The sequence below is a fragment of the Astatotilapia calliptera genome, chromosome 23 (assembly GCF_964374335.1).
Source record: "Astatotilapia calliptera chromosome 23, fAstCal68.1, whole genome shotgun sequence".
NCBI lineage: Eukaryota > Metazoa > Chordata > Actinopteri > Cichliformes > Cichlidae > Astatotilapia > Astatotilapia calliptera.
Window position 1 is genome coordinate 47,681,607 of NC_137443.1, and position 25,708 is coordinate 47,707,314.

At 41.7% G+C, this 25,708-nt stretch overlaps 1 protein-coding gene across 7 annotated transcripts in view; it reads right to left on the minus strand.

Moving 5' to 3' along the window:
* Window positions 1–287: 287 nt before the first annotated feature.
* LOC113015958 (diacylglycerol kinase zeta-like) overlaps window positions 288–25,708 on the minus strand; it is a 92,096-nt gene continuing 66,675 nt past the window's right edge. For all 7 annotated transcript variants that reach the window (XM_026158349.2, XM_080297737.1, XM_026158346.2 and 4 more), the window contains 11 exons: window positions 20,096–20,162; window positions 18,347–18,387; window positions 18,110–18,252; window positions 11,222–11,311; window positions 10,115–10,171; window positions 7,360–7,409; window positions 4,861–4,901; window positions 4,495–4,615; window positions 4,161–4,197; window positions 3,718–3,817; window positions 288–1,078 (listed from right to left, as the gene is read on the minus strand). In XM_026158349.2, the coding sequence (XP_026014134.2) occupies window positions 962–1,078; window positions 3,718–3,817; window positions 4,161–4,197; window positions 4,495–4,615; window positions 4,861–4,901; window positions 7,360–7,409; window positions 10,115–10,171; window positions 11,222–11,311; window positions 18,110–18,252; window positions 18,347–18,387; window positions 20,096–20,162 (864 nt within the window). In that variant the 3' untranslated portion in view covers window positions 288–961. The remainder of the gene's footprint in view (window positions 1,079–3,717; window positions 3,818–4,160; window positions 4,198–4,494; window positions 4,616–4,860; window positions 4,902–7,359; window positions 7,410–10,114; window positions 10,172–11,221; window positions 11,312–18,109; window positions 18,253–18,346; window positions 18,388–20,095; window positions 20,163–25,708) is intronic.

The following is a 25,708-nucleotide window of genomic DNA, read 5'->3' on the forward strand; positions in this document are numbered from 1 at the left end:
TGATGACGCCAATAACCTTGATAAAATGAACTGGAGGTATTCATGGTCCCAAGAGGATGAACACTTGTGGTTTTGACCAACTCTTCTTTTCACCAGTATCCAGCCCTGCGAGGCCGAGGCTGCTCTGCTCTCAGTGTCCTTGTTGGACATTCAATAAATGTTAAAGCGGAGGATGTTGGACATGTTGAACGTGCCGTCCTAACACACATCTGTGAATTTGGTAGATGTAAAAGTTTTCTGTGTCTTTCAATATTCAAATCCAAATGAATTTTAAAAAAATGAAAGAATTCGACACTGGAAAATGTTTAATTTCTTCATGCTTTGTATCCTGTTAACATCAGGTCACAATATGCGTCTACAAAGTGTGTGTGGTTTTTATCCAGCTAGTGATTCGGATGTTTATTAGTCACATGTGTATTTTACTACAAAGAACTTTGGCCTTGAACGCATCAGCAGGACATTTAACTTTTTAATCATCAGTCTGCATCCTGTGTGATCTATACACATACAGTGTCTGTAGCTTCTGACAGTTTTAGGTTTTGTGTTTGCTGTGTATTTAATAATCATAAGAAATAAAGTAAATCATTACCATATGAACATGACTCTTCAAAGCCCCACCCACCCCGCAATCCCCCAAACTGATGTTCCAAGTCAGAGAATTTCACAAAATTTCTAAATCAATATTATTATTCTTACTAAGCTATTTAACATCAAAATATCAAAACGACTTAATAAACTTCTGAAAATGTGCGTCGCTTCACCGCAGTTAACGCCAGCCCTGCTATTTAAACCACGTTTGGCACAGCTTCACTCTCCACCTGTTTTTGAGGGCTGTCAGCAGTAAACTGGGACCTGTGTCCAGTTCAGCTCGCACAAAGGCATTAAACACGTTGTGTCTGGTCAATATGAGGAAGGAGAAAAAACCTTCATCCATGTCCAGTTCAAGGAGAGTTCCAATATCTTAGACAGCCGTCTCCTGATCCTCTCTCTGTATCATCTGGTAATGCTGTCTGTTCTCCAGGTACGCTGCCAGTTCAGCATCTTCAGCCTTCTCCGCCCTGTTCTTAGGAGTATCACCCTGAAAAAGAGACATTACACTCAAAAATGAATATTTTTGCATGACAAAGAGCTTTGTGTTAGCCCACTAAACTTGGTTTGCATTAAACTGTTTACATGATCAAAACAAACAAACAAAACTGTGTGTTTAATGCTGCTCAGTAATGCTGCCTTCACTGTACAGGTTCCTCCCAGTTTCTGAAATGTTGCATTGCATACAAAGAAATATAAACGCAGAAAACGAAGCTTTTTAGGAACGTTTCTCATTTGCTTCCCTGTGTCGGAGGCGGCCCAACACAGAGCAACCAGCTCACCAATCAAGACTCGGCAGTGCACTGAAAACCAAAGAACTGAGGATAGAAGCTGCTTTACAGTGTGGGTGCTTCATTTGTGTCGTATTCATGTTGTTGGGACATAAATCTATTTACTTAATTACAATATATGGTAAAAAAATATGACCGCAACTAGGGCTGGGCGATATGGCCCAAATTCATATCTCGATCTTTAGCTGGATATACGATATATATCTCAATATTTATTTAAAACCATAAAGTACGAACAAAACGAGAGTTTAGTCAAAGCTGTGTCCCAGATCTCACATAGGCAGTTTTATTAACATGCAGCGCAGATGTACGTGCAAAACTTATATAAATGATCAGCATTTGTTAAATAATAATGCTCCATAAATAAAATAAAACTATGTTGTTTTTGTGCACAACAAAAACATCACAATCGTGCAGTCAAAATGTAAACTAACAGACGCCGAGTGTAATGAGCTGCTGTTCTACTGCGTGACTGACAGCCTGGAGTTTGAAACCCTCTTTGTAATCGTGTCTCTTACAGCTGCCATTTGTGGCCCTTATACGCACACAGTACGGTAACATTACGCTGAAGCACAGTACGTATCACTCCGCTCCTGACTACGGTATCTGTAATGCTCCAACAATCCATCAAGCGCTGCAGCTTCGTAGCAAAGTTGTACCAAAACATTTTTGACAGATTGCTGAGCGCCGTGTATATAAAATCGGTTTGCGGTCAGTAAGCACAACCAGAACTCATGCATAAGGCGCACTGATGATTTTTGAGAAAATGAAAGGATTTTAGTGTGAAAAATACGGTATACGAGTTTTGTAAGGTGGTTTGTTTCGGGGCAGGATGCTGGGAGACGGTCTGGGATGCAGCTTGTTTCACACACTCTTCATTTTGCACTTTTGTTGCTGTTGTAAATGGTGAAAATACTGGTAGTGCTACCTGCACGGCCGTGCAGCCCCACGCACGGGCGACCTGCGGTAACTCGTTAACGGAGATTTGTCGGGTTAATGCAGTTACGGCGTTAACGTCATTTTAGAGTAGCACTGCAGCACTAAAATAATAATCTTCAAATGTTTTCTGTTTGCCGAGCAGCTCCTCTGTGATAGCTGCCGTGTCCGTCCTGTCGCTGCCTGCAGGTGAAGCGATGGGGGGGGGGAGAGGCAGAGTAACGCAGCGTGGAGACAAAAGTGGACGAAAGAGGCAAACTTGCAGCTCCACAAGTATAATTATAACGTAACAGACTACATCGACATAAACAATATTGTCACATCTCATATAAAAAGATATCGATATATTTAAAAACTCGATGCACCGCCCAGTCCTAACCACAACCATAACAGTGGTCGAGCCATGGGTAGGGTTTACGCTCCAGGAAGAGCCAGAGCCAAGCGGGAGAGAGTCCAAGTGCAGAGACGTTTTAAGATGAAACAAAGTACTTTATGGTGAATGTTAAAACTTCTCTTGTTTCCTCCCCCCTCTCCTCCCCTCAGTATCTAGGTCATTGCTGAGTCCAGTGAGTTAAGAGCTTTTCCTATGCAGTTAAAACCTCCATAGAAAAACTAAAAGAGAAACATTTGAGACCAGAACACAAACATGTGCTAAAGCCACTGCAATAGTGCCATTTTTGCACTGCATTCACCAAAACGTGCAGTCGTTCATCAGCTCCCCTCTGAAATGCTTCCTGAGCGAGTGTTTCCGACACGTTCTCCACATACGTGTTGTTCACTACACATTTGTGTTGGTGCTTTATTCTCTGAAAAGGCAAATTCTAGCTGTGTGGATTGTGCTCCTTCGCTGAAACGATTAAAGTAAAGAAGACTCGACGTACTCCGAGGCTGAGAAAGACAAAATGGAACAAAATGTGTGTGAAGCTTTGAAAGGATTTCTGCACAGATTGGTCACAACATGCAGTTTTCTTCCCTTTAAACCACTTCGTTGTACATTCACCTGTGTGCTTCAGCACCGTCTTCTTGCATCACCCGACCTCTCTTAAGCTTTAGTCATGCCTAAAGCTTAAGAGAGGGGTGAGTCACTTATTTACCCAGAAGAGCAGACTGTGCCAGTATACGTCTTTATGGGAAAATCTACAACCCACTAATTTTATCTCTGTGACTGAAACATCGTCAAGTAACTTTTGGACATCTCCATTTTGCAGCCAGCATCGGTGATACTCAGTATATCCAGTAACGAGGGCAGAAATACTGTTTGTATGTAGTTCTGTCATTGTGAGCCACATGAATCAGGAGTCCGTCTGCAAGTATAAAAAGCAATTTGACACTGACAAAGAAGGAGGGCGTTTCCTTTTTGTTTAACAGAGTCGTGGAGAACTGTAAATGCTACTGAACCTACCAGCAGATCTGTTTTCATGAGTGAGGCTCCTGCTTCCACCAGATAATGACAGATAGTCCTGTGACACAGCGACGCAGCCTGATGAAGAACCGTTTCCCCACTGGTGGTCCACGATGCAGCACCAGAGAGAAAAGAAGAGAGCGAGCTGTATTTCATGTATGCTGGGAGTGAAACACAGCTGATGAAGAGGCACCCAGCTGATTCTGTTTGGCTTTTATGTTTATTCTCTTTAATGTTTTCTACACTTGTTGGAATGCCAGGCAACAGAAAGAGACCAGAGCTCATTGGCATCATCATCAAAGCTTGAATACAGTCACTTCATTGCAGATAGAGAACACACAAACCTCGTTATTATTCTAAGACTAGTGTTAACATGCAGCCCAAAACAAATCGCCTCAAGTTATTTGTTCCTACTGTAACATCTAAATGTTTCACATACTCACTGTAGCTTTTCAGTGACATCAATCAGCTCACTTGGTGCTGGAAAACAGAGAAGGAGGAGTGACTGTAGAGACACGGGGTTCATCCAACTATGCAAACTGGTTTTTTAACCTTCAGTTTGCAGTATCATCTCATTATTAGCAACAGTGGTGGCAGTATTTTCACAGTCATAGCGCTGTGAGCTGATCCCACCGACTTGACAAATAGAAAAAGACGAACAGACGGATGGATGGATGGATGGATGGAGCTCTGCCACAGCCTGACAGAACTGCACCAGCATGTTTTTCATTACTGTAAATACTAGATCTTCATCTCCACTCGATGCTTTTCTGTTACCATTGTCAAGGATGTAGCGCACCATGTCCTTGCTTCCTGTACTAACAGCATGGTGTAGCAAGCTCCACCCTGACTGGTCCAGGACCGTGAGGTCTGCTCCCCTCAGGTGCAGCTCCTGCAGCTGCAGGTGATATACAGGCGAGATAAACGTTAACAGAAAGGCTTTTTTAACACGATGACAAACTAAATTTGTAATTAAAGTCTAAATGCATCACAGTGAGATGTTAATCCTACTGTTAGCTGTTAACACATGGAAAGGATGCGAAAGGTGTGAGAGAGGTGTCTCAGAGGAACGTGTTTCCATGCAACTTCCTTAAGTTAGCTGCGGACTAATAAATAAATCTGCAAGCACTTATCAGTACTTACCTTCTTCAAGTCCTTGTTCTTCACACAATCCATTAACATTTCTACGAGACAGAGAGAGAACGCAAACACAAAATCACAGCTTCATTGTCACGCTACAGAAAGCATCTGCATAAACAACCAAACATCGTATCATCGTGTCCGTACAAAAAACATGTACAGGCAGTAAATTACATCCACGAGGGTCAGAATATTAGAAACACCTGAGCAGCATCACAAACAACAGCTTCAGTGCTGTGACACAATAATTATTTTATTACATGGATAATTGGTATATTTACTGAGTCATGTTTGTAGTGATAGCTGGCATTTTCTGTTCTAATGGAAATTATGAAGCAAACAGGGATCAGCCACTCTGTGGCTACAGTGCAGTAGCTGAGTGATTAGATAACGCCACAAAGGATCATCATTATATTGAACATCCCCATGAAAACTGTTCAGAGTTGTTACTGGGTGAAACAGTTGGTTGGTGTGTGTCTGTCTAAGCCGAGATATGAGATGAATGTTTATTAGGTTGACCTCAATACTTGCTTTCACTCCCTCTCTCTTTAGTAGCTGAGTCCTAATCCAGTTATGTTAGGCTTAGTGTGTGTGTGTGTGTGTGTGTGTGTGTGTGTGTGTGTGTGTGTGTGTGTGTGTGTGTGTGTGAGAGAGTGAGACAGAAAGAGAGAGAGGGGTGCAAAGAGTGAGTGAAAGGAGGGGGAGAGAAAGCGAGCAGACTTCAAAAACCTCTAAGAGCGTTTGTAGCTGTAAGACAAATCAAAAACAACACACACACAGTCGCACACACACAACAAAACCAAACACACACTGTGAATTAAATGAATTTAGCCGAGGGAAAGAATTAAGTAAACCAGAGAAAATAAGATTCAGTCTTACGACACAAGAGAGGAGAAAAGGTAGAAAGAGGACACACAAACACACAAACACTCGCACACGTCACTTGGTCCATTGAACTCTTCAGTTTGATGCAGTCAGCCTGTCTGACCCTTATGGGAGCTGCGTGTGTGCGTGTGGATGAAAGCAGATGTATGCATGTACGCAAGAAAGAAAGCCTGGAGTCACATTTCATTAAAACAAACGGAACGACAACAGGACAAAGCCGAGCCTCACGTGTTGAACATCCACTGTGCTGCACCTGAAACTGAGGCTAGTGTTTTACAGTCTGCAGCAGCCATAGAGTCACATTCACTGATGGTTACTGTTTTGCATCACATTAAACTAAATGTGTTCATTTCAGAGTAAAACGCTGGGACATGTTTGCAGAGTGCTGGATTCCTCCACTCTTAATCACAGAGGAGTTGTGACAAATTTGGAATCGTCAGACTGCAGAGCAGAGTCACACTCTTCCTGGTGAAGATGCTGGGATTTCCTGCCTTTGTTTACAGTAAATGGATTTTTGTCTTCCTGGCTGAACTATGAACAGCGACAGAGGGTTGGATGTGGAAGCGTTGCTAACCCCACAACATCATTCCTTTTAATCACATGGTTCGCTGTGGCTCATGAAAGAGAACTTATTTGTAGAATAACTGTTGGGATGCATTATTTTTTCATTACTGAACGTGAGTAATCCCTCCCTATTTTTATTTGTTGTCCAGTCTTTTTACAGGAAATCCTCTTCCTGACCTTTTGTCAGTGTGACATTCTTCTTCAGGTGTTTTTGGAACTACACAATTTGTACAGACTTTTGTTGCCTCTGTTTTTTCTGAAGCAGATGCTGAGCATATGGTTGATGTAAAAATACCACAAACAATGGGATACATGATATCCAAATTTCTGGCAATTCAGTAGGTGTAGCGGCGTAGCTGTAGGTCAGGAGGTCGATTAGAAGGTTGGTGGTTCGATCCCTGGCTCCCTCAGTCTGCATGAGCACGACCCCCCTCTGTGATGCGTCCATCCACAGTGTGTGAATGTTAGCTAGAAGCACTTAAAGCGTAGAAGACGGTGCTTGTGTGGCTGAATGTGGCGTGTTGTATAAAGCTCTGAGTGCAGAATAAGAATCAGTCCATTTTAAAACACGTGACCAGTGGAAATATGAATGTGTCCCTATGCAGCAGCTCACTCTCAACTGGCATTTTTCATGAATAACACTCCTGTATTAGCAGTTATTATTGTTATTAATGATGGGACTAATAAAGGTTATCTTATCTTATCTTATCTTTAATAACTGACAGCAACAACTGGGTCGTATTCATCTAACACACAAACCTGCTGCCAAGTGAAAACATGCAACATCCCAAAGAAACACAAGCACAGAGGTGCTGACAGAAGAGGAAGCCACGGCCACGACTCCCAGCATGCTAGAACGAGTGCAGGCAGAGCGAGTCGGAGGAAATGTGTCAGAGAAGAAAAGAGTCTTTTTGAGTCTCTTCTCTGTCTTTCACACAGACTTGTCAGGTACACGTTCAGCTCTGTGTGGAGCGAAATGTTTGAGTGAAGGAATCAGACATCATTCAGTCAGGTCCTACAAGTTAAGCCCTCGATACTGTGTGTGTGCATTACCTTTTTCTCTCTCCTTTTCTGTTTCGCTCATCTTTTGGCTCTTTTCCCATCTGGAGAAACAATGACAGCAAACACGATGATCACCTGTTCAAAATAACTACTGTGTTCTTTCATGGTTCAGTCACACTGTAGTAAAAACAGCACAGCAACCTGCTTTCAGCCAGGAAACATCAGTGGCTGCACTGAATCTTTTTGGATTCGGTGATTCAAGTAGTTATGGCAACAATTTCATTACCAAGAGTCTGAGCATGCAACCATCACAAGATGACTGCACAAGTCGCCTGGTCAGAGGCAAAAGTGTCTCCAAACAATCACGGCCTGACTCGGACTGCCTACAAATACACAGACTGCAGCCAGACTAGCAGCAGCGTTCTGGTTTCTGCCTCCAGTCTGAATGTTACTGCTCAGTCAGGTATGAATAGGCTGCATGCCAATAATCATCTGTCAGAGAGCAGGGGATGGGTTATATCTGCTTTAATGCAACCTTGAAACCTTTGTCTGAAAACAGTTCAGTTGCTTTGTTAGCTCTTTGTGGAGAGCGATCAGCTGGCCTGGATATTCCATCGTAATTTCATTGTTTTCAGTGAAATCAAAATCGAGGTTTTGGCAGAAAGTGAAGGAATCTTGTTGCTGCCGTTTGGTGTTTAACACTTTCAGTACATATGAATATGAAAAAATAAGGATAAATTATAACAAAGAACAGATTGGGTGGGTCAGTTCAAGCCGGCAGTGTTTCCAGAGTAAACGTTCAGTCTCTGTGAAGTTTGAGCAGACTCTACATGCCATCCCTCCGTCTCCTCACCTGCTCTGTGCAGCTTCATGTATCTTTAATTCAAAAATAACCCCATGTTATTTCTGGGACACTTTTGAAACCCTCTACTTCCACTTCTGCTGGAACTGTCGTATGATGCAAGCAGTGCTTTGTGTGGGATCAGCTCCAGAGGCAGCATCAAAGCAGGAATGTGATATAATCGCGCCCATTGTCTTCGCAGGGTGAAGCATCCTTCAGTATGTTACAGGGCCTTTGGCAGGTGACACAGCTGGATGGCGCTGGAGACTGCGCTCAGGGTAGAACCAGCCAGCGTCGTGTCAGTGATGACGCCTGATTCCCAAACCTGACTTAACAAGAAATGTCTAAAAATGGAGTCCAATAACAAACTCATTCACACTATTGAGATCCTGTTTCTCTTTCTTCTACCTTATTCTAGCTGCTCGGACCTTTGCTGGTTAACTCCTCCCTCAGTTTTCAGCCGATTTTCACCATTCAAACTTTAAACTGTTCTTCTCCTTCCGCTAATTCCTGCTATATCTTTTGGTGCTCATAACTGTTATACTTTTTGTGCCATTTTCTGGCCCATTTTGCTGAATAGGACCATATTATCAGTGTGATCACTAGTTTGGCTTGCCGGGCTGAGCCGTGTTTTAGCTCAGTGAGATGAGCAGCCGTTCTCAGAGCGGGAGGCCCGGGTTCGAATCCCGCTTATGGCAACAATTTCTTCAACTTTTTTTTAAACTGTTTTCAGCAGAATTTTCAGTTTCTTCACCTGTTATCAGTTACCTGAGAACCAGTTTGGCTCAGTGAGATGAGTAGCTGTGACACCAGGAGGCCCGGGTTCGAATCCCGCTCATGGCAACATTTCCTTCCAGCAGACAGTTTAACTTTTTCACCTCTTTTCAGTACAAATTTCTGCTTCTTCACCTGCAGAATTTTCAGTTTCTTCACCTCCTCTCAGCACATAGTTTTACTTCTGCTGTTTCCAGCAGATTCCACTACGAGGCATTCACACTGCATTTTCGCAGGAAATGCAACTTTTTCTAGTTGAATTTATGTTTTTCAACTGATGCCACACATGTTACACCAGTCTGTTAGGAAAGACTTTTTATACTTCCTCATCCAGAAATAAACTGCTCTACTGCAAATTTGTGCGTGTACAAAAATGTTTTTTTTCCCAGACCGAGAGCCAGTGTGCTGTGTAAACAGAGACTATAGCCTAAGATCACAAGTACAGCAAGTGATCTCTCACACAGCTGTTTAGGGTGCAAAACCACTTGTACTCATTACTCAGTGCAAAAACGTTTTAATGAGCACGTTACTTTGTCGCTTTAATGAGTACTATTATGTTTTAATGAGCAGAGATATGTGACTTGACTCAAACTGACTGGTTTCATCATTAATGGATGAAAACTATTAGCAAAACATTAACTCACATCACACCGTCAAGAACAGTCTTCCTCAAATCACATCACACTCCTGAGTGCCCATCATGTCTCCTAGTGCAGCTTAAGTAGAGTTACATGAGGGTTAGAGGAGGACAGCCATTTGTGACCGAGCTACCAAATCAGAAACCTGCCTCATACATATACATGAGAAACTGTAAATGCATCGCTCACAGTTTCTAACGTATATAAAGATAAAGGAGGCAGGCTTCAGAGACACAGATATATCCTGTATATGATCGACAGGGTTTGTCTGTATTATTGATCTCAGAGTTGTTCTGATTTGGCGCTATACAAATAAAAGTGACCTGAACTGAATAAAGTGTATTTGTGGACAGCATCACACACACACACACTCGGGAGGCTTGGTTTCAACATCAATTATATAAAATCATTTAATACCAAGCTAATCTGGTCCTAACCAAGGAGTCAGTGTGCTATGAGGCGTTCACAGCCTGATGAAAGGTAGAAAAAACTGTTTGTGTAGAGGTATTGTGTACTGATGAAGTGGTTTAAAAGTGTTTTTAAGCATACTTACTTTTGCCTTTGGTTGGTATCCGCAGCTGTTGTGTTGGAACGATGGATACAGCCCGCTCTGCAGAATACATTTAAAAGGTTTCACTGATGCTAAATAGTCAAATCAATACTCTTTGCTGTAAATAGATGAACACTGTTAAAGCTATATGGCCGGCTTCGATGTGTGTGCATTTTATGTTTTATATTTGGAGTAATGGTGTTTGCTGATCGCGTTCCTTCATTTCAAGCATCTTGTTAGTAGTTTGAATTTTTATTACATATTTATTTTTTACATGGGTATATGTGTTTATTCTTTTATTATTGACAAAAGCTTAGAAGAAAATTACATTTTCAAGACTTCGAGATGATGAACTGAACATAATACATGCAGAAATCCAAACATGTGGAAGTTATAATAAATCATTTAAAAAAATATAGATGTTCGTATTCTTTGCACAAACATCATCACACAGACAAAGTTTGGTTAAGCTGAGGAGACGATACAGACATTTATACATCCATATACTCTGATCATCATCGCTGTTATCTTCAAGATCAGTCTGTGTTTATCTCGGCATCGTTGGCTGGATGCACCAACAGGGCTTCACAACGTCTGAGGGTTGACGTCAGCATCAGTGATAAACCCAACCTGCTGCTAGCAGAATAGGTCAGTTGTTCTTTCATGTCTTGGCAGTCGGTGGACGAGGAAAATATTCACCGACACGAACCAGAAAGATTTATTTATTTTCCAAGTCAAAACTTAGGGTTAGGATTTGTTTGGGGTTATCACTGATGATGACTTAGACCTCCAACGGTTAGCTTCAACAGTTACATTACCATCCACGCTGTTCTGCTGTGCAGTAACACAACACATGGCCAGATTGATAGAAAAACAACTTTAAGAGGATAAAAAGAGCCACAGAGCTGAAGGGTCTTAGACTGCTTAGACCCTCCTCCTCTTTCTCACTGATTCCTCTGTGGTCATTAACCTGACTATCCCTCATCTCTAGTTCTGGAGAGAGACACTGTTAAAAATATAACCCAGCAAGCTGCAGGCTGGAAGCCAAACAGACGAGAGCTGCGACACCAAACACGTAAAAAACACGGTGCATATTTAAGAGTCACTAACCGGCTGAGTTTGCTGGTCACAGGTTCTTTGTTGTGCATCAAAACCTCTGCTTCTGTGCTGTCACTGTTCATGTGCTGCCTTGGGGAAGAACTACAGCAGAACACAAAGGAAACAAAGGTAGAGTGAGCATGCAGCCAGGACTTCATGTTGCCTGGACAGAAGAAAGAGGCACAGTTCACAGATCCACTGAGCTCTGAAGCTTCACGTATGCATGAAAACACCTGCATGTGAGATCTCAACAACATCCCTGTGAATATTTGACACAGAGAGAGAAATGATGAACCAGTCATGACTTTACAGAGAGACGTGTTTCAGACAGATCTGAGATTCACAGGGACGTTATGAGGAACAAAACATCTTCAGCCTGTCTGCAGCGTCTTGGTCGGTGTGGTTAAAGAAGTAAACTGTGTGATAATGAGCATGATTGAGGTAAAGGCATGGGTAGAGAACAGAGGAAGGAAGTATAAAGCATTTTAAGGGCTGTGAAAGTAGGACAAGCTTGGGGCAAAGCAAGAAGAAACAGCCGCTATGTGAAATTCTCTGAATTTTCAAAACATGTGAAACTGGTAGCAGCCGAGGGAGTCTCACAAAGTCCCAAATCTATGGCACCAAGAGAAAATAGAGAGCACACATAGTGCTTTATCCCAGCACTGATGTGGTTGCTCTACCATTGTTCCCATTTTCCTGAAAAGCAAACCTTTGTGGTCATCTGTGTAATACCAGTTCTCTGAGGTGGGAGCAGCATCATGTTGCTGTATCTGCACAAACTCTCAGCCTGCCTTAAAAACACATTGTTGTGATGTGTTAACATTGTTTTTACTCTACCTCACTGTTAACACCAGTATGATGGCACGGTATCCATCAGTGGCATCCAAGCAGGAATCAGTTTAAGCACAGAAGTGTGAGTAAGAGGACTTAACTGACTGTTCATTGATGCAGCAGATTCCTGATGGTTTGCTTCTTCATCAGGTTACATTTGGATATGTTGAGTTGTTGTGTTATTTTTAGTTATCATCAAGCTCCCTTTAGTTTTGAGTCTTTGTCTGTGCAGTCTGTCTTGTCCTCTATGGACTGTTCTCATGTGTCTCTTGTGTTTCATGTCTCCCCAGTCTGTCACATGTTTCATGTCTGTGTGTTCCATGTTGTCAAGCGTGTGTTGTCATGTCATGTCCCATGATGTTGCCTGTGGTCCATGTTCAGTGTGTTTAGTTTTGCTCCCCCTGTGGCGTCATGTTCATGTGTGTCAGCTGTGTTTCCACTTCCCTCATTACCCTTCAGTGTATTTAAGTCCTCTGTCTGTTTTACGTTTGTATGCAGAGTTTTCCACGTCTTCGTTTTCGCCATTGTGTTTCTGTTTTTCTAACAGAATAAAAGGCTGACTCATCTCACCAGGATAAAGAAGCTTTAGGTTTGTCTGAGGTTAACCAGCTGGTTACTACACTGTGTACCCTGCTTGAACCTACCAAACACAATAACATCTGATCATGGATGATACTGCAAAGTAAAAATCTATGTCAGCAGAATCTTCTGTATGTGTGATCAACAGCTGCATATATAAGTTTTGGTCATTTAGGTGAAATGTCTTGTGTAGCAGCCACAGCTCCAAAGCTGCTGCTCCCAGCACAAAACAGAGACTAAAGTCAAGGATTTGTACTGCTCAGCTGTCTTTGTTTATGTTGTTAAGCTCAGCATCATCTTTGTGTCTGTGTCAGTCTACACAAAATAGAAACTTTCTTACAACGGTTTTAAGTTTTTCCCACAAAACAGACTCCAATTTTCCAAAGATTTCCAATTCTTGAGCTCCTGATTATGTCAGTCTTGATGCCAAACTGACAGTAAGTGAAGCTTTCAGGTCAAAATTCATTTAAAAAACTAAATGTTTTGTGTGTAGGTGTCCTTCAGTGTGTTTGCCAGAGAGACAGGGGAACGGAGAGAAATAGAACAGAGAAAAGTAATTGTAGTGGGAGGAATAACGCTCACCTCTGGCCCTGCGTGGGCAAACCGCTGTGCTGCGTGTGTGTGTGTGTGTGTGTGTGTGTGTGTGTGTGTGTGCGTGTGTGTGTGTGTCTAAATACAGTAGATTGGTGCGACTCTGGAGTGCTCTGACATGCATTACGTTTCTCTCTCCATCCACTGTTTTCCTGACTATCTTCCTCCTGAACCTCTCTCTCCCTCACTCTGCCCCTCGATCTCATCTCTCCTCCTCATCCTCCCACTCGGTGCACTCAGCATTGCAAATCAACCCGCCAACACTCACACACGCACACACAGCCAAAGGGATTTACTGTCAGGATCAGCAGGTTGTGTTGCTATGCTTATACTCATGTTGTACCTGTTACTTTATTTACTGCCTCTTTCTGTTCCACATGCAAATGTGTGTTCACAGTTTGTAGCTCACATGGCCACAGCCGCTCAGCTGCCAGGAGAAACAGTAAACAGGTTTTTTTGTAACATTTTTTGTAACATTTGTTACTTGATGGTCATAGTTTGTGACTGGGACACATCAGATCACACAAAAGACAAGAAATAGAATTCAGGCTCTAAGCTGCCTTCTAACAGTTTGTTAAAACTAACATTAGTAATGAAATCAGTTCTTTATTAACTAACTAATTATGAGAATCTTCATGGGAGCTCATGCTGCTTTAGCTGCATTTTTGTGGCATTTATGATACTGTACGGACGAGAATGTCAATCCAGGATAAAAATGAGTGAAAACCTAAAGTGCTTAGAGTGCATACCACAAGAACTAAATGAATCCCCGGGCGAATCCCTTGCCAGGCCGCCCCTGCTAACCCTCCCCACATTTCTTGGCTGTTTCTATACCGCTGGGGTAAAATGCCAAAAAAGCTTTTTTGATACATCATGGCCATCAGAGGAACTGGTAACAGGAAGTAATAGGCCACAAATCCCAGGCCTACTTAGACAAATGGCAAAAGTCATTTTACAGGCATTTTCCTTCCTTTCATCCAGTACAGAGTCGCAGCAGAGCTGAAGCCAGTCACAGCTGTCACAGGGTCCCAGGGAGGAAGCTGAACTACCCGGGAAGAACATGCAAACTCCACACAGAGGAGAAGCAGCCTGGCGTCAAACCCAGGACCACCTTGTGTGAAGTGACGACCCACTGTACCAGTTTGCACACTGTGCTACACAAAACTGATGTAATCTGTGCAAAGACTGTAAAAACATACAGTGGGTGTGAAACTAGTGAAAAGATGATGAAAGAAACATTGCAATACATGCTTGTATAATAATAATAATAATAATAATAATAATAATAATAATAATAATAATAATAATAATAATTAGTGTTCTAAACATACTGATGTGTATTTGTGCAGCACTTGATGAGCAGAAAAACATGACAAGTGCACTGCTCTGTAGAGAATGGATAATAGTCTGAGAGTGAGCATCATATTATATTTGATGGCTAGACATTTATAAAATTAGTTATTTGGATTTTGGAGTGATAGCAAATGCAATTACGCCCACAGTGCTCTACAAAACATTGTGTTGTTTGTGGCAATTGTTAGGAGTCTAAGTGTTTTAAAGCCCTAGATATGGATTCATCTACTGTCAGCTGGCTTTAACTGGTTATAGTTGCTGTAACTGAAATAATAAATATCTGAGATACTAACCACAGATGTGGCTGTCACAGATGCCTCAAATGAATCTGCATGCAAGGACATCTCAGACATCTCTGTTGTTTAGCCAGTGAAGCTTAGTTCAGACCAGTGAAACAGGCAGCACGAAAGGGTTAAAGCATTCCAGTATTCAGTAAACTGGTTAATTATTTATTATTCATTAGCAGTTTGTTTCTTTGTTAAGTGACTCCAGTAATTATATTTATACATTTTAATTTGAGATATAAATTAAGTTTCATTTGAAATAATCTTTTCCTTTAAAGAGCAACCAATCCTTCAGAGTCAACCCAACACGGTTCCAACACTCTTCTGTTGTCTAAAAACATTAGAAACACTTCATAAAGCCACAGTCTTGCACTAGGTGTCAAGTTACTTCATGATGATGACCATTTACAAGCACTGTATTTCAGCACAATCTGATGAATTTCATGGTTAGAGGGCTTCCTCATACACAACAACCACAGCCAGGTTTGGAGAGGCATCCTCAAGAACTTCAAAGGCCATGGCTCCAACAGTAGCCTCACACTAGCAGAGGAGCTCAACAACTTCTTTGCTCAGTTTGAGACCAAAGAAGTTGATTATCATATAAATGGCGGTAAAAAACGGCACGATCGTAGACTCATGTTTTCAACCCAGCTGCGACAGTCGCGGCACAGCTCGCCATCTTAAAAAAAGTACAGAGCTGCACGACCACCCGATGTGCCACAAAGATTGTGTCTTGTGAAACAGGATGTGATGTGAAAATTATCACCAGATACCCGCAACACAAGCGACGCGGCAAGAACAAAAATGGCTGGAGAGAGTTCAACCCCAGGAGAGCTGCTGACCTTGACGGCATCCCAGCGACTGTGGACAAAGCCTGTGCGGATCAACTGGCAGCTATCCTTACCAGGCTGTTCAGCCTCTGACTCATGCCACTGTTCCCACCTGTCTGAAGGCCTCCACCATCATTCCCATTCAAAAGACTGAAATATACACCGTCAATGACTACAGACCTACAGCCCTCACATCAAGTCATCAAGTGTTTTGAGTGGATGGTGTCAACCGGTTTGCTTACTGAGCAAAAACGGTCCATGGAAGATGCCATCACCACTAAACTGCCCCGATCAGTCAGACTCGGCCACCACCTCGCCACTCTACTGTGACTCAGCACCGGATCTCTACAGGGCTGCCTTCTAAGCCTCCTACTGTACAGCCTGTCCACACATGACTGTACACCACCCACCCAACGTCATCAAACGTATGTCGACAACACCTCCGTGGTTACACTCATGTCTGACGGAGATTAGACAGCCTACAGGGCGGAGGTAGAGAACTTGTCCCACTGCTGCTCAGAAAATAACCTGAAACTGAACGAGCTTAAAGCAAAAGAACTCAACATGAAGTTCAGGAGGCACAGACAGGTCCACTACCCTCCCATTAGAGGGAGAACGAGTGGAATTCTACACTGAAAGGAGAAGGTTGTGATGGTTTGAGGATCTGATTAGGATGCCTTGTGTATGCTGACCATGTCCTACAAGGAAGAGGCCTCTTGCAGGTCCCAGACACACTGGGGAGATTACCTTTGTTACCTTGCTTGGGAACACTTTGTTGCCCCCCCCCCCCGGGCTGGCAGGGTGATCTGAACTCAGGTGAGTGACAGATGGATGAGTGAACTACAAAGTTTGAGGATTTTCATGTTTTAGAAAATTCAAATGTGTTATTCAATTATTTTGATCTTTTTACTCTATAATGCAAAACATGAGGAAAAAACAGTGGAAAGTCTTATAATAAATAGATGTGCTGAAACCTTTCACTGGTGCTGTATTTGAGGAATGTTTTTCAAGATTTTCATCCTTAGATCAAACCAATGAAGCCGAGTGCCACAGGCAAACACAGAGATGTCAGGAAGATAAAAACACATCTTTGGCTTGGTTCTTTTCATGGGATTTCTTTACTGTAAGAAAATATTGAATAAAACCAGTTTTCTCCCCAGAAATTCTTGATCCTCTCACTCATAATCTGCTTACCCTCTTCTCATTTTGCCTCACGAGAATTGTTTATGGAGCATCAACAGACAGCTGAAGGTAAGGAATTAACCTTCACGAGTCTATGGTACATGGTCAATAATATGAAAATACGAGTAGAATACAAACGTGTTGTCTACAGATCTCAAGACCCACAGACACAAACATATGCAAACACAAGCTAACATAATGATGACAGATTTTCTCAGTAGGAAAAGAAACTGAACTCATCCATTTATGCACGATTAGATTTTATAGGCACTAAAACACAAAGTGCCACACTGAACTAGGAACTTCCAATCCCCCAAATCTACATTTTTATATATTTAAATAAAATTATGAAATAAAATAATAATTAAAACTTTAAAAAGGACCCAGGTTTTTGACATCAATCTATACTTTTTCCCCAGGTCTGGCCTGGCCCACTGCTTTAGTCTTTGAAACAACAGACTGACTTTCATGGACCACAACATTGGCTTCCTTGTTTTGTTTCATTTTTTAGAACCAGAAACATAGAAGCAGGGTGAGAGCAACAGACACACATTAAAACACATTAAGGACGCATTTGTGTTTAATGTGCGTCTTTACCTGGGAACAGAGCATGAAGGTGAGTCGGAGGAGGAAGCAGCAGTGTAGACTAAAGCATCAGTGGAGCTCTGACTAGAAGTGTTGTCCCTGGAGAAGCTTTTAGGTCATGAAATAGGCCCTACAGAGTATTTCGTTTGACAGCAATACGAGATGACTCTTGGAATCAGCTTATTTTGTGTATAATAATAGAGGGTTTCTTGTTGGTTATTTAACTTTTACAGAGAGTGAGTGGGGGAGACACACAGCCAGAGCACGTAGGTCGGACTCGAGCCCAGGTGGCTGCATTTCAGCCGCATGGGGTATAATTACCTGCTAAGCCAGGGGACTAAAGTCTTGATTTAAAAAGGATCATTGTAAACATCTATATTTATGGACTGTCGTGGTTGTTGTCCAACTACAGAATTCGCCACAGAATTATTTAAAAGGCTGTTATAAGAAAATTATCAAAGGAAGAATAATTAATACTTTTCTCATGTAAATTTTGGTTGTAAGTAACTGTAATTGGCAGACTATTTCTATTGATTTATTGATTACTTCAAGGAGTCAAAGTAAGGCCACGCTTTTCCTTCTCCTCCTCCAGCATTATGCACTGCAATGAATGGAACAAAGAAAAAATGTTTAATGAAAATTCAGCTTAGTCACAACTGATTTACCTGCTGTTTACTGGGCTAGGGGCGGGGTTAACCAGGTCGGCCATGGCTGAGGGGGAGGTGCCTACAGTTGTCATGACAACAAGTTCAGGGTCCAGGATGAAGATCTCTTCCTGGGAGATTTCTGATACGTAGTTGAGATGTTCCTGAAGGTTTTAGCAAAGAATCAAACGAGAAGGCATCATTAAGGTCACGGAGTGAAAATGACTAAAAACTAGAACACAGGTGGTGAAACCTTACCTGTGCTCGGTCGATCCTGTAGAAACGATCGGCTGTCGTGGCTGAGGAGACACAAAAAGACGGTTTTAGCCAAATAAAGACAACGTGGGAAAATTACTATTCCTGTAAGCATGTCTCAAACTCAGCTCATTTAAAGCAGATTGCTGCAGGCGGTCATTAAGGTTCAGGTCAGCAAATAACTTTGAACATTGTTAATCTGTACATATGCTAGCTCCCACCTCCTGTGCCAATTACTGTGGGAAACCAATAGCCTGCAGAGTAACAAGACGAGACGCTGCCCCCACAGGGTGAGAAACTGCTGTTTCTTACACCATAAAATAATTGTATTTTATTTCAGTGTAATAGGGAACTCGCATTCATTTTGTGAAGACCAAATCAATGACTACTGTGATGCAACAATGACTTTCTAACCAGACTGCATTTTTGTCCCATTGCACCGAGTTCACCTTTGTTCTGCATCATTATAATGAACATGGACCAGTTTAATTCGTGGTCCAGCACAGCCCAGCAGCTGGTAACACAACTCCTTTCACACCATTCTAGGAATGTTATTCTAAAGCCAGATTCTGTGCAGTTTGTCCATCTGAGCAGCTGGTGGAGGAAATATAGTCTAATATAGGAAGAACTGATGAAATTCTTTGATGTCATGAATACAGTCATACAGTGAAATAACTTAATAACAAACAAATGTGAAAAGTACAAACAAACAATGTAGTTTTTCAAAAGCACTTAAACATATCAGCCATGTGTGTAAATCCTCTGTTGGGTTAGAGCAGAAGTAGCACTGATCACATGCGCCCTCCTCAAACACATCCTCCTTATCTCTCTGTCAGGTAGATGCTGCATCTTTTTAAATCCAGTTTTCTGCTCAATGCCAACAGGACACAACCCAGGCAGAGGTGTGTGTGTGTGGGGGGGGGTTGTGTTAATGTGCATGCACATTTAGCATTGTGTAGGAAGCCTGGTCTTTCTCTATGATATTTTTGGCAAGTTGCTCTGAGAGATAAATATTCATGACATTCTCCAAAACCCAGGATCTGATGGGACTATGTTTTATGTTATTTTGAGGAAGTGCTAACACAGAAACCTGTTTACATTAGAGAACTGTGTCAGCATTTGTCCTGCTCACACTGCCTGTGATAATGCTGCATGGACCTACGATACGATTTTCTAACAATTTGAACATTTGAAATCTACACAAAACAAAAGCAGAGTGCAGATCTTGATTGTAGGTCACTGACTGCGTTCTTACAATCAGATACACATTTCACAGCAACATGTGGTGCGAGAGATCTGGTATTGCTTGCACAAGATTGAAAAGGGGCACTCAAAATGTAACAAGTTGTGTGTTTGTCCATTTCTCCCAGTGGAACACAAAAAAACACCAGTAATGTGACTTCATCACTGCCTTAGAACAGAAGACAGTAAACTTAATCTGCAACATTTGTAAATGACTATAAACATGATTCCTCTGCCATTATGCTTATGAATGCATGCATTCATTATATGACACATCCATAGCAGCAAAAACATGCATGACTGATCTGAGCTTCATCCAAGTTAATTAAAGACCAACAGGCAGCTGATCAAAACTGAACTGGTAACTGCCATTTCAAACAGGCAAGATGAGTGTTGATAAGAGTATTTATGTATAAGTCATACTCATGAAACAGGATGTCACCATAATATCATCATACTGGGTAATGATTAGCATAAAGGTAAAAACTACTATTATTAAGTAATACTTACAGTCGAGGAAACACCACTTTGGAGACAATCTCTGTGAGCAAAGATTCTTCGGCTTGGCTGCCTCCTCCTGAATGACAAACAGACACCTGATTACAGGTCAGTGGACGAGAGAGTAAACAGAAGCTGAGCCGACGCGAGGACGAGATCCTCTGGTAATACTGAGTCTTGTTTTTCAAGCAGTCATGGCTTCTTGTTCAGCTCAAAAGTAGTCGTTGCAAATAATCTCCTCCAAATTTACTGCATGATGAATATCTGTTTCGGGCCACATATAAAGCCATGAAAATATAACACGATTACCAGACATCACAACATTGTTGGGATTTGGTTTTAAAATGAATAAATAGAGTCATTTTTACACATTCTCCTACTGTTGAATCTGGAGAAACACCTGCGAGACCTAACAAGCTGCATTCACATTTAAAGTAGATTAAAGTAGATTACTGACCCTCATCAGGTCTGACTGTTAGCTATTTAGATTTAATAAAGACTAACACAATATACATGAACAGAAACATGCACCAACAAAACACTCAGGGACTATCACACCTGACCATCAATACATCATTCAATTCAGTTTTATTTATACAGCGCCAAATCACAACAACAGTCGCCTCGAGGTGCTTTATACTGTAAGGTCGACCCTACAATAACACACAGAGAGAAAAACCCAACAATCATATGACCCCCTATGAGCAAGCACTATGGCAACAGTGGGAAGGAAAAACTCCCTTTTAACAGGAAGAAACCTCCAGCAGAACCAGGCTCAGGGAGGGGCGGGGCCATCTGCTGTGATTGGTTGGCGTGAGAGAAGGAGGACAGGATAAAGACATGCTGTGGAAGAGAGACAGAGGTTAATAACAAGTATTATTCACTGCAGAGAGGTCTGTTAAGACATAGTGAGTGAAGTAGAAACTCCCAGTGCATCATGGGAATCCCCCGGCAGTCTACGTCTATTGCAGCATAACTAAGGGAGGATTCAGGGTCACCTGGTCCAGCCCTAACTATATGCTTTAGCAAAAAGGAAAGTTTGAAGCCTAATCTTGAAAGTAGAGATAGTGTCTGTCTCCCGAATCCAAACTGGAAGCTGGTTCCACAGAAGAGGGGCCTGAAAACTGAAGGCTCTGCCTCCCATTCTACTTTTAAATACTCTAGGAACAACAAGTAGGCCTGCAGAGCGAGAGCGAAGTGCTCTAATAGGGTGATATGGTACTACAAGGTCATTAAGATAAGATGAATGATGTCATCGCACATTAGGGCCGAGTCCCATGGATGGACATGCATTCAAGAAGTTGTAGCTTACTTTTCACTTCACATCCAGCTTTAGTTGTAAGGGGTCTCTGCAACAGCAGGTTGTCTTTTTAATGAGCCTTTACTGAGTGGGCACATCCTGCCTACTGAAGACCTTTAAATTGTCTTTGGCAATTTAAAAAATAAAGAGCTGTGACAGGTTTAATCCTCACATCCTACAGCAAACAACGTACAATAAAAATACAAAATCCTCTACAAAGCAAACCAGTTTAGTTTTAGTCATAAAAATAGATTTCAGTTTGCAAACAACAAACGTCGCATCAGGATAAAGCAGACGTAATCGCTGTTCCCTGTGAGCAGGTGCGATACAGCAGGCCCTGGATGTGTCCTGTACACATCCACTCACATTATCTTCTCGAGTCATAATGTCAAAAACTTGTGACAAGAAGAAAGTTGCACTTCTTTATACAGCCTCGTTACTGCAACTTTTTGTATGTTGATATGGCGCAGCCTTTTTTACATCCAGTCTCCAATTAGTTTAGAATGCAGCAGCAGGACTTTTTAACTAGATCAAAACACAGACAGCACATTACTGAGATTCCTGCCTCCCTGCTCAGTTTCCCTGTTAGCTGTAGACTGAAGTTTGAACGCTTGTTCTCTGTTTACAGAGAAGTAAATGGTCTGAGCCTGGTATCTGTGAACTCCTGCCCCCGTACAACACAGTCACCTAAGATCTCCAGACCAAAGCCTGCGTCTGTCCCACAGATACACCGGATTATGAGTGAAACAGCAGAATCGATCATTATTTTTCACTGACTAAAAACACACCATCAGTTCTGGCTGACTTTGTCTGACTTCTCAAACAAACGACTCAACCCCACAGGAAATTCTTTGCTGTGTTTTCAATCCACACCACCTTTGAAAGTATTTGAGGGTCAGGAATATTTGCATATTATAGTTTTATGTTCATTTATGGCAAATGAACATAATCTAATTACAATCTGTGCAGAAGTTTATTATAGAGCTCGTGACCTCCCATCAGTATTTCATTGGAAACTTGTCAAAATATAGATATATACTGAGTGACCACCTGTAGGTTTACAGATGTGCTGCTTATAAGGTTGGAAATCTGCAGTCAGCTGGATGAGGGACGAAACATTTCTCTCACAACGCTGCGTCCAGATGAACTTCCTGGGATTTCCTTACCCGCAGGATTTAAAGTCACTTGTTGCATGCTCCGTTTGTTTATAGATGTATTTAAAGTACTTCTAAGTTTCTGATTCCAGGTTTCTACGTGTAACAAGAAGATATGAGAGATGGGGTGGACGCGAGCTTCAGGGCCATTATGTTGTCCCCCTGTAACATTTCCAGAGTCGTTTGAAGTATAAGGAATCCTACAATCAGAAGAAAGCAAATAAAACTGCTGTTACTTTATGGTTTTTTTTGAATATCACTCAATAAACTCAATATGTTTGTTTGTTGTTTATGTTTCAAGCTTTAATGTGTTTGAGAGCATTTCTCTGTACAACTATGGGAGTGTGCGCCAGATTTCAGCCCCTAGCTTTGAAAAATGTATTTTTAAATGCCAAAGATGGTGGTGCCAAACTATTGATTTTTTAAGTGTAGCTGAAGTTAAGCTTGACTTTTGAAATCCCATCTTTCTGAGGTCATATTTGACCTAAAACTATCTGCCTGACATGGATTAAATAGTCCTCTGGCTCCACTGAAAATTGTACTTTGAAAATATTTGTATGTGCACATTACAAAGAGCTCAAATTTATAAAGAAATGTATCATCATCCTACATGTTTTTCAGGGAGATCAGAGAGGACCTGGTATGGAGTGGCCCAGCTGAATGTAGACTGTGACTTGTGTGGCTCCTAGTAAATGAAACCATTTAATGATTTGCCAGGTAACCCATTTGAGTTCAGCACTGCAGAAAGAAAAAGTCACCTTCCAGTAGAAGTGGCAGGAAGAGGACAGCTAAAGAAAGTTGTGTTTTTCTCCTCTCAAACGGTAACAGAAAGGTTCGCTGGAGTAAACACTCCTGCTCTCCGCTGTTTGTCTTTACTTGCCTAATCCTGCTGTCATGTTCGGTACCAGTCTCAAGCTGAGTAAAATGCCTGCAGGCTTTGAAAGAAAACCTACAAACGCTTCTAAAAAGTTTGACTTATCTGAGTGACTGCGTCTTCTTTGCTTTCTCCGTCTTCACTGTCCTACTTAACCCTTATTCTGCAGCAAGTTCAAAGAAAGCAGACAAAGAATGAGTGAAGTAAAATGCCGACAGTACTGTAGGAACAGATACCGGAGTGAATAATAAGCAGACTTCGCTCAAGTGAAATGCTGGTTTTAATTGTCACTGCTTCAAGATGCCTCGTCTCTCATTTTCTCCTGAGATGAGACAGGATCAGCCAATCGCTGCAAACGATGTAACACATGGCAGCAGCTTTACCGGCACACAGCAACAATAAACTGCCTTACTGTAACACAGTCCTTTTCTAGTCAAATTAGATGACAGGTTGCCAAGAAAGGTTCGCCGAGATACACAGAGAGATGCGACTGCCAACCAGAACAGCTCCTCAATATGTTTTCATTTTGTGGACACTGAATGAATGCAGAGGGCATTACTAATATATTTTGTGAGGTTTTTAGCTGTGGTATCAGCTGTAGCAGCAACAGCCTAACCAAGGTGATCCTTCTCCAATAATATGTTCCAGCTCTTCCTCGGTGGATCCTGAGGTACTCCCACAGTTCAGACTGGATATATAACCCCTTCAACGTGTACTAGGTGTACTCAGCAGGTGAGAGCCTGCAAAAGCTCCACTTAAAGAACAGATTGGATGGACTGGCAGAAGCCAAGCTCTGTTTTACAGCTGTTATGTGGGCGTATGCATATTATAGAGCTCTGCTTTGCAAAGAAAAACATTCAAAATACTGAATATCCTGCAACACACAAAAAGTTTACTCGGTAGGTGGTTGTAGAAGCTATTTTTTCTCCCGCTCCATCACAAACTGCACCAGTGAGCATCAACAGTCACCAGAGAGCAGGAGATCAAACTGCGAAACAGGCGTTCATTATTCTGGTTGCTACGCAACACAAAGTCTGACAGCAACTCCCAAATTCTCTCCTATTAATGATCTCGCCTATATAAAATTAGGATGTTGTTAAAAATAACATTTACAGTTAGTGCTGCTCTGATTTCACCTAATGAGGAAGATGAAGAGCTTGTGATGTGGATACATGGTGTCCGACAGGCTGAGTTCATCCAGTGTTTGTCTAAATACAGCATTCACTAGATTCACACTCAAGTAATGGACTTTATCTGCTTTTCAGCAGAGCACAGAAAACTGTTTTTCTTTATCAAGTGAATGAGCTCTCTGCACGCTCTGTGAAACCTGCCTGAAAACTGGGTTTCACCTTTGATCAACAACTGCACAGCTTCTAAATGGCGAATGATGCCGTTTATATTGAGTAGGAAATGACTTCTTCTTCTTTGCTTCATAAATTTTGGACTTTATACTCAGAGTCAGACGGACAGACTCATTTACCAAAGCACTAATTATTGTGATGCCGTCTGTCTCTAAAGTCTGTTAATATAAACCACAGGAAAAGAGAAGCCGCACGCTTATGAACACAACTCAGATTGCACTGGCTAGCGTTCAATAAAAGCGCAGCAGCTACATCCCATACAACACACATATCAGGGTGACAGAACATGACAGTGTGGCATCTCATCAGCAAATCCCCCTCGGCTAGCACAAGCACAGGAAGAGCAGAGAGGGAGGAAGAACAGAGGATCCTTGATACAGACTCGCTGGAGCGCTGAGCAGGTGAGCTCGCCGAGTCCTGAGACTTATCATTAAGCTTTGTGATTCAGACTAACCTGTTACAGTCGTAAAAAAATGTGTTGAAATGCTCGTGCATCTTCAAAAATGCTGAATATAAAAAAGTTCACATTGTTCTTAATTCAATTTTAAAAGTTTCATATATTCTATATATTTATTACAAGCATAGTCATTTTCATTTGATGGCTGTGGTTTATACCCCCTGAATATCAAAATCCTGTAATACTAATGAAAACAATCAATTACTCGTTTTTAATGAAGGCTGGCTCCATCGCTCTGGATGAGAGATGTGGTCAGAGGTTGACTCATGAATGTCGCGGTAATGTCTGGCTTTCTTTGAACTGTTTCCAGCCTGGTATGATTGTACAGCATCTTTAACGACTTTAAAAAACAATAATTGGGTGCAGTTTGAATTTATTTTGGATTTTCTCTAATATGCACAAGGTGAACAGCACTTATACAGTACAGGCTCAAATATATATATACACACCGCTGCTAATATTTGGTTAAATATTCACCC